At 35.7% G+C, this 16,083-nt stretch overlaps 1 protein-coding gene across 3 annotated transcripts in view; it reads left to right on the top strand.

The window, feature by feature from the left end:
* FSD1L (fibronectin type III and SPRY domain containing 1 like) overlaps positions 1-16,083 on the top strand; it is a 65,273-nt gene that overhangs the window by 35,882 nt on the left and 13,308 nt on the right. Inside the window, exons 7-12 of one of the 3 annotated variants that reach the window (XM_045780400.2) lie at positions 4,670-4,879; positions 6,172-6,270; positions 10,500-10,629; positions 11,202-11,234; positions 14,236-14,333; positions 14,762-15,013. In XM_045780400.2, coding sequence (XP_045636356.1) covers positions 4,670-4,879; positions 6,172-6,270; positions 10,500-10,629; positions 11,202-11,234; positions 14,236-14,333; positions 14,762-15,013 — 822 coding nt within the window. Of the gene's footprint in view, positions 1-4,669; positions 4,880-6,171; positions 6,271-10,499; positions 10,630-11,201; positions 11,235-14,232; positions 14,334-14,761; positions 15,014-16,083 lie in introns of all 3 variants that reach the window. The other 2 variants (XM_045780399.2, XM_045780402.2) reach the window with 2 other exon arrangements.

Raw genomic sequence — 16,083 nt, 5'->3', positions numbered from 1 at the left:
GCTTTTTTACTTATTTACAGGTGCTTTTTACTTACAGATTCTAGTTAGAACTGGCTTTAATTTTTGGAGGTTAGCTGTTTTTGAATAGAGAATGTTGATCTCTCTGAATATTTGGTCAGGGACTTTAAAATATGGTTGTAAAGACAGGTTAGTAGTCATGAAACTATAATGGAACTAATAAGGATCATATAAGTGAAGTATTAACTTGTGTGGTACAGGTCAGAAGTTCTAGAGGAGTTCATAGAAGGAAAAGATGAGAGAAGGCACCATAGGTGTAGACTAGAGGAAGAAGGTATACTTGTCAGTGGATATCTACCTGTAAATTGGCCTTTCAGAATTACTATTATATTGTAATTCACACTACTTCTAAATTCAGAAGGAGAGTCAGGAGTGGTGGATTGTGAATGTACACATGAGTATTATTATTTTGATTTTTTGAAAAAAAGTATTAAAAGGCAATCTTCTCACCATTACTTTCTTTCTCTTGGGTTTTCTGTGATGGCTTGACAGACCAAGGCCATCTTTACTATATAGTCAAGTAGAGTGCATGCACAGGTAGGATGTCCTCTTTTGGCAAACTGTTAAGACAGTCTAAAGCAATGAGATATAATAAAAAATAAGAAATCCTTTTGTGGAGGAGTTTCGTCTGAAAGGAAAAATATAGTAGGTTGTTAAAATTTATGAAAGATGAATTCATATCACTAATTTTTTACTCTGCTGTAGCATAAGAATTTCCCATAAGATGGAGTCAGATTAATTTAGAAAAACGAATACCTTCATCCTTTAGTAACCCATTCCATAAACACCACAAAAATCAACCCTACACTGTATTATGTATAGTAATATGAATTGTAGACTTACTTGAGTCTGAAAATGGAAGTGATGACGATGGGTGATAATAACTACAGTCATTTTCTTCTACCCTAAGCTATTTTTTATACATTGAAACTTAAGAATTTATATCCTTCTCCTCTCTGAGCTTCTACAGCCGAGAAGAGAAACATGCCTGTGGCAATGTTGATGCCATTTGTCCTTTCACATTCACATGCGGAGAATGTCAAATTCTTGAACTAATTTCCACACTATTGCCGGTTAAATGTTACTTTATGGAAATTGCTGTGAATTACTTTCCATTCTCATTTTCAAAGAGAGTTCTGCATTCCTAAGTAATATTTTATGTTATAAGTGTACCACCTTTCATCTTCCCCTGAAGTTCTCTCCCTCATGTGATGAATGCTTCTCTTAATTCTGTATAGAATCTTGGGTGAACTTTCCACATTTTAGATCCAAGTAAACCTTAATTTGATGTACCACTCTTCTTTCTTGGATTTTTTTTTTTTTTTCATTTTTACCTTAGTTGCCACTTTTAGCAGTTTGTTCTCTTTTGGGGGCCATTATTCACAAGAAAGAAGTATCTACTTGCCAGTACATTCTTACTGGAATGGGAGCTGAATTAAGATGTAGATAGTGGGGTGTTGCTGGGCCTGCTTACAAATTAAACGATTCTTGCTTTCTATCAGCGTCTTGGAACTGTAAGTACAGGGTTTTTTTGTTGTTGTTGTTTGTTTTTTTGGTTTTTTTTGAAGATTTTATTTATTTGTTTGACTGGGAGAGACACAGCCAGAGAGAGAGGGAACACAGGCAGGGGGAGTGGGAGAGGAAGAAGCAGGCTCCCAGCGGGGGAGCCCGATGTGGGGCTTGATCCTAGGACTCTGGGATCACTCCCAGAGCTGAAGACAGACGCTTAACGACTGAGCCACCCAGGCGCCCCTAAGTACAGGTTTTTGACTCAGCAAAATTATGAAATTGCTACATGCCATAGGCCTCACGTGTAGGCAGTGCAGAGCGTATTAAATTCATAAATGCCTGTGGTTTATTCTCTTGACAATGAATAGTAGTCTGTATTGCTTATGTTTCAATAATAGAGATTAGCATCTTTTATTTGTTATAGGGACAAGAACCCTACAAAACAGATGAAGGAAATTAACAGTAATGACAAATGATAAATATTTATTTGGTTGTCTTTTGTCTTACTAATAATGTATATCAGATTCTAAATATTTATTGTACAATCACACACATACAAGAGTTGAAATTTGGAGACTATAGTTAATGGAGATCAGTTGTCCCATTTTTCTCCCTTCCTCCTTTTCTTATTTGTTAGGCTTGAAGATATAAAATTTACATCAAATTCTTTTCATCGTGGTCTTTTTCTTTCTTTTTTTTTTTTAAAGAGCTTGGTGGAGCCTGATGCTAGGCTACAGGGCTTGAACTCATGCCTCTGAGATCAAGACCAGGGCTGAAATTAAGAGACAGACACTTAACTGACTGAGCCACCCAGGCTCCCCGAGGACTCATCTTGGTCTTGATTATTTTATCTAAGATGTAAAATAATTGGTTTACTTTGTTATTTGTTAAGTTCCACATTGCTTTGCATTTTAGCTTTTGTATATAATTCCTTTGTTGTCATAGTTTTTAAAAATTAATACTTTGTGGGGTGCCTCAATTCTTGATTTTGGCTCAGGTCATGATTTCAGGGTCCTGAGATAGAGCCCCACATCGGGCTCTGCACTGGATGTGGAGTCTGCTTGAGATTATCTCTGCTCCTCCCCACTGCGCGTGTGCACACACACTCTCTCTCTTGCTCGTGCTCTCTCTCTCTCTCTAAATTAAATAAATCTTTTTAAAAATTAATACTTTGTTTTTTAGAACAAGTTTAGGTTTATGGAAAATTGAGTAGATTACACGGAGACTTATCATGTATCCCCTTCCTCCCCTAAATACAATTTACCCTATCATTAGTGTGGTACATTTGTTACAATTGATGAACCAATTACATTATTTTTTTTTAATTATTATTTTTTAAAGATTTTATTTATTTATTTGACAGAGATAGAGACAGCCAACGAGAGAGGGAACACAAGCAGGGGGAGTGGGAGAGGAAGAAGCAGGCTCATGGCAGAGGAGCCTGATGTGGGGCTCAATCCCACAACGCCGGGATCACGCCCTGAGCCGAAGGCAGACGCTTAACCGCTGTGCCACCCAGGCGCCCCCAATTACATTATTATTAACTGAAGCTCATAGTTTACATTAGGGTTCATTTTTTGTGTTATACAGTTCTTTGGATTTTGACAAATGTATAATGTCCCATATCCACCATGACATTATCATACAGAATAGTTTCACTGCTCTAAAATTCCCCTCTACTCTGCCTGTACATCCCTTGTTCCTGCAGCCTTGCTATAATGGCTTGTTAGTTCCAGGAATTTTTTTTCTTGATTCTTCAGATATACTACATTGACATTGATGCCATCAGTGAACAAAGAAGGTTTTATTTCTTCCTTCCTAATCTGTATACCTTTTACTTCCTTTTCTCATCTTATTGCATTTAGCTAGAACTTCTAGTACAGTGTTGAATAGGAGTGGTGAAAGGAGACTTGCCTTAGAAGAAAAGTATCTAGTTTCTCAGCATTATGGTGTTAACTAGGTTTTTTGCAAGTGTTCTTCATCAAGTAAAGTTCTCCTATATTCTAGTTTGCTGAGTTTTTGTCATGAGTGGGTGTTAATTTTGTCAAATATTTTTTTCTCTGTTGATATGGTCATACGATTTTTCTTCTAATGTGATCAATTACATTAATTGATTTAGAATGTTGAACCAGCCTTGTATACTTGGAGTAAGTCTTTTAAAACTCTTTTTAGTGACAGAATGCTTAAATACAATATTTGTAGTTTCATACATTTTAGACACATGTATATCACTGGAGGATCATGTTCTTCAATTAAGTCTCTTGTTTTGCACATGGAACACCTGTTGATGTTGAGGAGCTATGGAAAATCTCTTCTATGGAAAAGAAATGAATTACTGTTCATACATGTTAGTTATGGCTCATTTACCCTGGTTTATTTTAATGAATCATAGAACTCTTTGCAGAAACATCTGAAAATCCTGAAGTGTTTTTGGGGGGTTGGGGGGTTCATTTTTTTTTAGTGATGATAAATTACAATTATTTTATAAATAAGATTTTATTTTTTTATTTTTATTATTTTTTTTTAAAGATTTTATTTATTTATTCGACAGAGATAGAGACAGCTAGCGAGAGAGGGAACACAAGCAGGGGGAGTGGGAGAGGAAGAAGCAGGCTCATAGCGGAGGAGCCTGATGTGGGGCTCGATCGCATAACGCCGGGATCACGCCCTGAGCCAAAGGCAGATGCTTAACCGCTTTGCCACCCAAGCGCCCCTATAAATAAGATTTTAAAAATACATTGAAAATATCTTACATTACTTTAATCATTGATTCAAAGCAGACTTTTCTATTTTGTCATTATTGATTTAATCTATAGTCTACAGCTGTTTGAAGTAGCAGATTAAGAAGTATGTGTTGAGAAATAAGTTATTCTTGATTCTGTATCTTTGGCATGTTTGAATTGCTTTTTGCCAACTAGGATTTTCATAACCTTTGAATAAGTCTATAAAAAAAGACTTTCAAATATGAATTTTTAAATGGAACTTTGAAAAATAGTTATCTCACATTTATTAGCTTATCCTTTCTCTTAGCCTTATTCAGTTGCACCACTGAAAAGCAACATGAAAAAAGCAGTTTGAATGACAAACATAAATATTGGATGAGTACTATAATAAATGAGAAATGAACCTTTTTTTTCTTCAGTCCCTAAAGCTCCAGAGATAGATCCAGTAGAGTGTTTGGTGGCTGACAATTCTGTAACAGTAGCTTGGAGAATGCCAGAAGAAGATAATAAGATTGATCATTTTATACTGGAACATCGGAAAACTAATTTTGATGGACTTCCACGTGTAAAGGATGAGCGATGTTGGGAAATAATTGATAATATTAAGGGTACTGAGTATACACTATCAGGTAAAAGGACTGCATTTCATGAATCTCATTCTCAGAAAGTAAATGTAATTGTGAAAAATATTTTGAGTTACTTTAAAAGATTAAGTTTCTTTAGCCAAGCTGACTTTCTCTATAATTCATTATAGAAGTAAGTTTCTCTTAAAATATCAGGAAAACTTTCATTTTAATTACTTCTGGATATTTGTAATCTGGTAAAACAGTATATGTAAAACAAACATGAAGGTGTTCTGGAAATAATATTTCAGAATAACATTTAATTTTAACCTTGATTTTCTAACAAAAAAGCTGTCAGTTTTCTAGGTGTACGTACTACCCTAAATTTCAGTGGTACTGTGAATACTGTTGCTTTTACCTTTTTATGATTAGCTTCACAGTAATATTTACAGAGCTGTGACTTGGTATTAGAAATTTGTGTTAGCCTTTTAAAAGTCTTTAAAAAGGTATTTATGCACACACACACAAAAGGTATTTCCACATTTAGGGGATTTTGGGTATTTGAAATGGCCAGATGTTTCCAGAGTTGTTCAACACTTGTTATGCATGAGCAGTAACATTACCATTATTGAGCACTTACTGTTTGTCAGGAGTTGGGCTGAAGTGTATTACACAATACATCTCATTTAATTTTTACAATTACAAAGTTGGTTTTATCATTTCTGTTTTGCAGATACAAAAATTGACTCTGTCAAGTTGTTGACGGTCCCATAGCTAGTAATTTTTGGACTGGAATTTTAAAGATTTTATTTTATTTTTTTTAAGTAATCTCTACATTCATCGTGGGGCTCAAACTTACAATTCTGAGAACCAGAGTTGCATGCTGTACTGATTGAGCCAGCCAGGCATGCAATGGATTGAGATTTTAATCTAGACTTGACTAACTTCAGAGTTTACTATTAATTCCTATGCTTTACTTTCTCTTTAAATTCATTTTCACATAAAAAGACAATGTTTCATAAATATAAAAATTCTTTAGGATGTCTTCTTTCCAGTAGCATTTCTCCTTGAATAAAACATTACTTTTAACAAGGCTTGAGAGTACCTTTTTATCACTAGGCTTAAAAAAAAATCCACATTGATAAACTGTATATAATTTATTTGTTTTGAAGAAAGCAATAGATAAATCATGATTCCTCTTATTTGAGGCATTATCATCGTTTTAACATAAACATGCACTCTCCTGGAGTAAAGAGATAGTTCCAAGGAGGAAAAGTGTCTGTATGACGGTTCATACTCATACATTTGGAGTAGATCCCTTTATTTTTCATATCTGAAAACCATTTTCATTTTTTCAGGCTTGAAGTTTGATTCAAAGTATATGAATTTCAGAGTACGAGCTTGTAACAAAGCTGTAGCTGGAGAGTATTCTGATCCAGTGACTCTAGAGACCAAAGGTAAGATCATAGATATTTATACAGCTTAACATCTGAAATTCAAGACTGCGACAGGACGCATTTCATGTATGGTAGCACTTCTTCCCCAGTGCATGGGCACATGCATACACATACTTGGAATTCCCAGCAGTAAGAATTTTAAGTTAGAGAAATTAGGATTACAAAATTGGTTTTCATTAGTTCATCTTTTATGAACTAATGGTGTTCAGATGGGTAAAATAGACTGAAATGATGGCCTTATAGTCTCTAGTGGATGTTAGTTTATAAATTGCAATCTAGTATAAATACATAGGCATCAATGAGATTTGCCCACAGATTACTCAGGGAATAGATTATTGCTCAATAATGGGGAAGTACCGTTTCATCGGTACTTAGTGTTTGTAGAGAAAGACTAAGTTGATTTTAATCCTTTCAAGAGTTCTCACTGTGAGGGGAGCCTGGGTGGTTGTCTGCCTTCAGCTCAGATCATGATCCCAGGGTTCTGGGATTGAGCCACACATGGGGCTCCCTGCTCAGCAGGGAGCCTGCTTCTCCCTCTCCCTCTGCTCCTCCCTCTGCTCATTCTCGCTCTTTCAAATAAATAAATAAATAAATAAATAAATACAATCCTTAAAAAAAATAAATCCCAGCAGTTTGTTGTGTTGGGATTATTAAAAAAAAAAAAAAAAAAAAGTTCTCACTGTGAGGTAAACCCCTTGGGGTGAGGATAGACTGAAACTCAACCCTGAGCTACTGAACATTGATTCTGACTTTCAGGGAGACCCAGAATAAAATTTGTCCCTTAAATGGCTATAGGTCACAGCTTTTCTAAGGTTATTCCATACCACTGGAGTGGTTACTAAGGAGGGTAAGAGCTCCAGAGGAAAAGTCTAGATTTAAAAAAAAAAAAAAATGACACGTTGAACAATTGTTTACTAATTTTTTTGGCTTGCTATAGCACTTTTTGACCAACTTTAGAAATAAATGTATGGAACAAAGAACTGGAGGGAAAGGGAGAGAGATGGAAATTAAATAGTGGAAGCCTACCAAAATTTCATATCCTGCCTTTTATATGGTGTTCAATGTGGGAAACAGTGAATATTTTTCATTTCTGTCTCCAGTGTACGTAGCACTATTTCTTGACATTGGAACTGTCATATGTGATAAGTAATCAAAGTTCTTATGTATAGAATTTTAAAGTATTTTATCCCTTACTTCCTTGTAAAGGTAAATGATATGATATTAATCACAAATTACTCTCCAGTTTCAAATGATAGTGGCTATGATATAGAGTACCAAGAAAGCAGCCACCAATACAAACACATGAAACATAATGGTGCCTCAATTTTTTGGTACTTTGTTTTCAGAGACTTTAAAGATTCAGAAACTAATACCTAGCTCTGTTATAGAGACAATATGAGAGATAGGACTGATGTTTGAGTCCTCACTTTTGAGACCAGTCCTTTTTCTTCTTTTCACTACACCATATTCCTGTTAGCTTAGTGAGGCTCAGTGACTTAGTTGAGGTCCCAAAAAGGGGATAGTGTCCAAAACAAAACAAAAAAAGGGAGAGAATGAAAGATTATACCCCTGGGGTTGAAGCCTGTGCCTTTCTGTCTGCATGCTGTGGTATTTAGTAAGTCTAGTCTCAGTTGGCTTGGAGGTGATATCTTGTCTTGCCACTCATGACTCCACCCTGCTCCATAATATTAAACATTAGGGAACAGCCTTAGGATTTTTTTCCTGCCTTTATTTTTTTTTTTTAAGATTTATTTATTTATTTATTTGTTTGTTTGTTTGACAGAGAGAGAGACAACCAGAGAAAGAGGGAACACAAGCAGGGGGAGTGGGAGAGGAAGAAGCAGCCTCCCAGCGGAGGAGCCCGATGTGGGGCTTGATCCCATAATGCCGGGATCACGCCCTGAGCCAAAGGCAGATGCCCAACAACTGAGCCACCCAGGCGCCCCTATTTTTTTTTTTAAAGCCTTAGGATTTTAACAAGCAGCTAAGAATTGATGGCACCTTAGAGTTATATTTACTTTTTCTTTCTCTCCAGAATGTAGATACCCTTACATGTATTACCTAATAGCTAATATAGGGGTTAATAAACCCTGTTGTTTTTTTTTAAGGTATTTTATGTTTTTTGGTAATCTCTACACCCAATGTGGGGCTTGAACTCCCCACCCCGAGATCAAGAGTTGCATGTTCTTCTGACTGAACCAGCCAGGTGCCCCAACCCTGTTTTCTTAAGGCAGTCCATTCTTGATAGTGCAGGGTCTCAAATTTGCTCAGTCCTGATTTTTTAGTAACCTACTTATGAAGTAACTATTAAGTGCCTATTTAGTAACCTCCTTATTAAGGAATTTTTTTTGTCATTTTTTTAAAAAAATATTTTCTTTCTGTAAGTTCCTTTCTGTTTACATGCAAATTTTTTTTAAAGATTTTATTTATTTATTTATTTGACAGAGACAGAGAAAGCCAGTGAGAGAGGGAACACAAGCAGGGGGAGTGGGAGAGGAAGAAGTAGGCTCATAGCGGAGGAGCCTGATGTGGGGCTTGATCCCGTAATGCCGGGATCACGCCCTGAGCCAAAGGCAGACGCTTAACGACTGTGCCACCCAGGCGCCCCTACATGCAAATTTTTAAAAGCTAATAACTTACTTGTTTAGTATGATATTTCTTAGAAGCAGTAAGTTATTTTATAAGTAAAGACAATGAACAATGGTCAGTTGCATAGTTGAAATTAAAGTGCTCTTGGGACTCCTGGGTGGCTCAGTCGGTTAAACATCTGCCTTTGACTCAGGTCATGATCCCAGGGTCCTGGGATCAAGTCCCATATCAGGCTCCTTGCTCAGCAGGGAGTCTGCTTCTCCCTCTGCCTGCTGCTCCCCCTGCTTGTGCTCTCTCTCTCTCGGGACATATAAATAAATAAATCTTTAAAAAAAAAAAAGTGCTCTTTACGGAATAGTGAAGGAAAAATTTTTTAATTTACTAGGTAAACATTAGGCTCTGTGTACGAATATTTTGTTGTTTGATGATGCATACTTTGTAGATACATTGAAGCTTTGGCTAAATGGAGTAATATCCTTAAGTGAGATGGAGTTTTAAAGGAATATCACTTGAATGAGTAATTATCAGAAATTTGAAATTTTGAAGGAGAATAGAACTAACAGAAGCAGATTATAATCGTTGATAACTGTGTAGTAGATGATACCTTGCTTAAAGCAGAGATTCTAGAAATTACATTTGAGAACATGAGGAATTCTGCATTTTAATGATTTACATTTTAATGATTTACCTTCAGTTTCCAAAGAGAGAAGGTAATACCTTGTTACATTGATTTCCTAAGCTAGCAGTTCTGAGTAAGTCTTGTGAGTAAGGTAGATAGTTCCCCAAAATACCAAGTAATTTGAAAAGCATAGTTTTGTTACATTTTTTAAAATTATTTTTTAGAATTTGGCACATTACATTAGTTTCAAGTGTACAACATAGTGATTCAACTTCTCTGTAGTTGTGCTGTGCTCACTGCAAGCATAGCTACCATCTGTCACCATACAGTGCTATTCCAGTACCACTGACTATATGCCCTATGCTGTGCCTTTTATTCCTGTGACATTGGTTTGTGTTTTTTGATTTGTTTTCATGTAAATAGTCCTTTCCCCATGTCTTTGCAATCTAAGTCATCTCTAGCTCTATCAGCTGGCCAGTTTCCTTGCTTCTGCTATGATAGCCTGTTTCTCTGTGCTTTTTAATTCAAAACTTCTGAGAGTTTAAATATGAAACCATTAAGTATTAGAGCCTCAGAGAAAATGTGTGTGTGTGTACCAGGCTGTGTAATTTTTTATACCACATCACTTTTTCCGCATCCTCAAGTCTATCAGCTCCTCTTCCTATTTAGTCTTAGCAATCAACTGATAATCAACTAATATTCTAATAACAGAAAGTTGAGATTATAATGTGCTGATGGAGATTCCAGCAGAAGGAGTAGCAGAAACACTAGAGTTAATGCATGTACATCGTATTTGGTTGGAGTTACAGGGTATGTAAGAACAATTATGGGAAATAAAGTAGGAGTTAGTTAATTACAGACTTATCTTTGGGGACTATAAATGCTAGCATTAGGAATTTGAACTTTATTATTTATCTACAGTGTTGAATAAATTAAGTAGGAAAATAATGTGATGATAGTTGTGCTTTAGAATGTGGATATGTTCTATGTTTTTTAAAAAGTGAAATATTTTTTTGGACAGCACTAAACTTCAGTTTGGATAACTCGTCATCCCATTTGAACTTGAGAGTTGAAGATACCTGTGTAGAGTGGGATCCTACTGGAGGAAAAGGTCAAGAAAATAAAATGAAGGGGAAAGAGAATAAGGGCAGGTAAGCCAGTTCATTATGTCTGTTATGTGGACACATGCTTGTACATTGTTTCTTACTTGACAATGACTTATGAAATTCTTACTCTATACCTCAGTATGATTTGGGATAGGTTAACGACACCAGTACTATAAACTGTTACCAATACTTGAATTTGTTATAACATTTTTCATTACTTTTTCTTTCCTAATCCTCTTTTTACACATTTTATTTCAGCATTCCATTTCTTTAAGGTTATATCTACAGCAACTTGAATTGCTTAAGAGAGAACCTGTCTTACATGTACAGTCCCATTGTCTTGCCTCTGATCAGCAAGCTTATGAACCAAAGAGGAAGTCTTAGGACCTTTGTTGTTGTCAGACTTACTAGTTAGACAGTCTCCAAAGTATGGGAGCTTCTTTCTTTTTTAACAGAGGAAAATTTTGCTTAAACTGAAATAAAGTAATATCACTGTGATTAAAACAGTGAATCAAAAAAATTTTTTTCTCAGTAGGCTTTTGATCTAATTTTATTATAAGCTGTTAAATTTAAGTTGTAAAGCAGTCTCTTAACAGTTGCCTATTTTTATCTAACAGTGTCCATGTTACTTCACTGAAGAAACATACAAGGTGATGATCTATGTCTGTCTGGTTCTAGGACTTAGTATATCTAGCTTGGCTGAATAACTTTAATTTTTCTTTTAACCAATAAGCAGAAGCCATTGCAGCGCTTTCATAAGCTAAAATACTGCTCTGTGTAGACCGTCTGTATTGGTAGCTTATGTTTTGAATTTACAGCATTATAGTATGCTGCATACTGTTTGGATTATATTGTATATGGTAACAAAACAATAAGCTCTGCTTTAAAGTCTTTCTTGTTATTTTCCCTTATCTGATTTTTTTCTGCATTTACTTATACCTGACATCTTTCTTGTGCTGTATTCAGTATATCTAACATTACAGCTCTGTTTTTACTTGTATTTGACACGAGGCAGGTTTGAAGTGTTCTATATTGTGTAGTAATCATGCAGTTTCAAAAGCATCAAGGATGAAAAATAAATGTCATTACTGAAATTACTAAGACAGTGCTCAGAATCAATCAAATTGCATGATTAATAACGTGCTAATTTGAAGATACCACATATCTTTACCAGAAACCAGAATGTATTCCCTTTTCAAAATTATTTTCTTTTTTACTAGTTTATCTGCTTATTATTAGGGAAAATGACTTCAGGGCTAGCATATTATAAATTATAAAATGTTGCTGGAATTAATAGAGTATATGCAGTTTCATTTGGTCACTTGGAGATTTTTAGACTGCTTATATTTAGCAGTTCAGATCATATTATTTCTCTTTCTCCTTTCCTTTTTAAGGGTATTTTATGTGTAGGGTACTCATGGAATGTTATATACATTTATTCTTTCCATAAATATTTGTTCAGTGTAAGGTGTTAGCTGGTTGTGGTGGGGCTTATAGGGATAAACAGCCCTCTTGCCTTTAAGAAGTTTGCCCTAGCTTATGTGTATATGAGATACATATCTATAATCAAATAATAACACAAGATAGAGATTACATGTAATGGTAAGCATGAGTAAAGGATTTTGAGGAAGAAAGATGTCTTGAACTGCCAAGTTTAAGGTGGTCAGTTAGGACATTGAGCCAAACTGAAAGTAACAATCAAGCCTTCATTCACTTACGTGATAGTATAAACAAGAGGCCTCAGAGGAAAGGGTGCTAGCTCTCCTCAGTGTTCCGTTTTCCCCAACAGACTGGCGCTGGGTGAGGGTCAGGTAAATCAAAGCAGATTGCAAGTGGTGGTTATCTGGAGGATCATCTTACTGCCAAGAGAGCCCCAAACAGAATGCTCTTCCTGTTGTTTTATGGACCTGAGGCCAAGAAGGGAGAAGAAAGGTTAGAAGTGGAAGGTATTGAGATGGAGTGGAGAGAGTGTCTTCAGACTACACATCTCACCCCTGCCCACTGTAAGGAGGTCTATACAGAGGCAGCTGCAAACGTCTCATAAGGGGGGTCTCTGAATAAAGATGCTTAAGCTAGGAATGCAGATATGCATTTGAGCACTAGGTTGGGGTGGGAGTGGATTGCATCTCCCTTCAGAAACGGGTGAACTAGCTGTGTACCAAGTCTGGTATGGGAAAGGCAGCCGCCCTCCTAGGCCTGTCACTAAAAGCCTTTTATAATTGTCTATGGTTGGGCTCGAAAGGCTACACATGGGATTTTGGCCTGGAGCTGGGTTCCTCAGAAGAGTTATTTAGCCTGGTAAGATCTGGAAGATCTTTGTTAGTGAAATATATTTAGGCTGGTTCTCAAGAAAGTAGAGGAATGCATGCCATTTGGACTTGGATTGAGAGAGGGAGAAACAAGAGAAAAGGCACTGAAGCAGGTTGCCTGAATTTAAGGAACACTTTAGCTGCTACATTTAGCTGAATAGTGCTCTCTGGGGGTGAGAAGGCTACAAAAGCAGATTGGGACCAAATCCAGAAGAACCTGAAATGCTAAGCTAAGTTGTTTGTAGGCAGTAAGGAAGTACTTGACATTTTTAAAGTAAGTGTGTCAGACTTAGGTTTATCTCCTAACAGTGAACAAGATGAATTGGTGGCAAAGAGATCATTTCAGAAACTAAAAAAAAACAATTTAGAGTGCAGGTAAACAAAGAGCCTTAATATACACAGGCAAGCTGCAAAGGTATTGTTAAAGGGAAGAGGTGGGAGGGATCATGTTTGACCTAGGACAGTAACAGCTGTTGTACTGCTTGCAAAAATGTTCTTGGGGTTGGAAATCTAGAATGCTGCAATGGAAGAGTCCTCCTTATGTAACTTTTCTCTGAAATTTAAACTGCCACTCTTAATAGTTACGTTTGTTTGTCTTTTCTCCATGCTTTTCCCTTTATTTCTTTACTACTGGTAAGTTACAATTTTTTTTTAAATGCTGTGATGCAATATAATTGAAATATTTTTAAAGCATCTTTAGGTTTTGATTTATTTTGTGTTTTTGAGATTTAGTGAAAAGCCTAATACTGTCCTGTTTATCATATCATATAATTTGATATAAGGGGAGATCAAGTTGAATCTTGTCCATTTTAGAAGGAGAAATGCTTTATAATATTTTATATTATCCTGTGCATGAATTTGGGCATTTCCAGTTTCTTCTTTTTAAGAAGAAAAGATCCAGAACAAAAAACACCTGTTGTTTATGAAAAGGTTATTTAGTTTTTATTATAATCATATTTTTGCCATTTAAAAATTTAAATTTAACTGCAAGAAATGTAAATTCTATAATCCATTACGTTTCTTGAGTTCTTTTCTTCCTTTTGGTTCTTTGGTTTTCCTTTTTATCTTGTCTCATTTTGGCATTGTTTCTTATACCAACTGTGTGTTCTTTGTTCAGTCTGCATGATATTAGTGTTCAGCCTGCTTTGTGTTAATGACTTCTTACATTTCAGTGTTTATACTTGGCAACTCTGATAATAATTCAGTTAAAATTAAATGGTGTTATTTGTGCAACATAATTAAATATCTTTTCAAAGTTTCCTTTCATGATTTGTAATTTCAGTTTGTAAAATATTTATAACATAGAATATTTTTTTTTCTTTTTTTCCTGTCTATATAGAAGTGGCACACCATCACCCAAACGGACATCCATAGGCTCCAGGCCACCAGCAGTAAGAGGCAGCAGAGATCGTTTTACTGGGGAATCATACACAGTGCTGGGTAGGATAAACATAGTCTTCTTTATGTCAGTTAATGTTAAAGACATCACGGTCTTTCACTCACTTAGAGCTGGAGTGGCCTGTGTACTGAATGAATATTTGCCAGAGTTTCTCCCTCTTGAAGCCTGATTACTTTTGGCAGGTTTCACATTGTCTAATCATTGATTGCTTCATTTTACGTAGTGCTCTGTGTACATGCATATCTTTGAGGAGATAGTAAGGAAGAAAAGTTCTAAAGCCTTTTGTAAATCAGAAAAATTAGTAGTAAATATACAAGTAAAGTTATGGCAGATACTCTGTAGTTAGCGTTTGTGTGTTAATGTTATTTTTCTGAATCAGATTTTTTGTGCTATTTTATGGGATGAGAGGTAAAAACCTATGTGACTCATAAGGAAAAAGAGCCAAATTTACCTTTCTGATCTTTTGCAGGAGACACTGCTATTGAAAGTGGACAACATTATTGGGAGGTCAAGGCCCAGAAGGATTGTAAATCCTACAGTGTGGGAGTAGCATACAAGACTTTGGGGAAATTTGACCAGTTAGGAAAGACAAACACTAGTTGGTGTATCCATGTCAACAACTGGCTACAGAACACATTTGCAGCAAAGCATAATAATAAAGTCAAAGCCTTGGATGTTGCTGTTCCTGAGAGAATAGGTGTATTTTGTGATTTTGATGGGGGTAAGTTTACTGATTTTCTCAAAAGTCATTTTGTCATAGTTGCTTATATTTTAGTACTTTTCATTGGTAATTGTCTACATACGATTTCCATTAATATGGTGGTCAGAGTGTTTTGACCTACTAGGATTTGATCACAAACATAATTTCAGCTATAGAATTGACTGGAAGGTGTGTGATGTTTGCCCTGAGGCGTTACAAAAGCACTCATCTGTAATATTTTAGTATATGTGCTGCTGAAGTGAGCACTATAATATGCTTAATAAATCTGAAGGAATGATTTTCTTAATTTTAGTCTGAAGCATTAAAATTTTTTCTGTCCATTTTAATTCCTTCCTGCCCTTATTTTATTACCTGTAAAGAGTAGTGGAGTCAGATTTTTTAAGTTGGAATGGACCTTAGAGATTGCCCAATCCATCCGTCATATGGTATAAAATCCTTCTTACAGTTAATCTCTGTAGGTAGTTGTCACTCCTGTGCTTGAAGAGCTTTCTAATGTGGAGCTTATTGTCTTAGAAGGCAGCTTATTTCACTGTTGGATAGTACTCAGTAATAGGTTTTTCTTAAATTGACTCACTTTGTTTCTTAATAACTTCTGAGACTGCTGTCAAATTTTGTCATCTGGAAAAACACAGAATGATGTTCCCTAATCCACATTTACATGACAATATTTATTTGTTTAAAAACTATTAACATTGCTTCTCTTGCTCTTTTTCCAGACTACAGTCTCTGCACCATAGCTGTTCTCCTTACAGCTTAATTTTTCCAAATATTTATAAGCTGCTGTGGTTATATACTGTGTCAAAATATTTCTTAAAGCTTGGTTCTGAAAGTAGATCATGCAACTTCTGACCATCACAGGACATGTGATTTGGCAGCACAGTTTCTAGTAATAGGACTTAATAGCACTGGTGGTCTCCTTGTAGCCACCCAATCTGTTAGATCTTTTTTCATGGAGTTCTGTCAAATTGCCTTTTCCCCCCATATATGAGGCAGTTTAGAGTTGTTTTTGTTGTTTAAACTCAAATGAAGAATATTAACATTTGTCCTTAAGTTTCTTTTTCTCTTTTGTT

The sequence above is a fragment of the Ursus americanus genome, chromosome 18, assembly GCF_024610735.1.
Source record: "Ursus americanus isolate L20-20 chromosome 18, mUrsAme1.1.p, whole genome shotgun sequence".
NCBI lineage: Eukaryota > Metazoa > Chordata > Mammalia > Carnivora > Ursidae > Ursus > Ursus americanus.
Note: the sequence above shows the minus strand (reverse complement) of the source record. Positions and strands in the feature narration are given on the sequence as shown.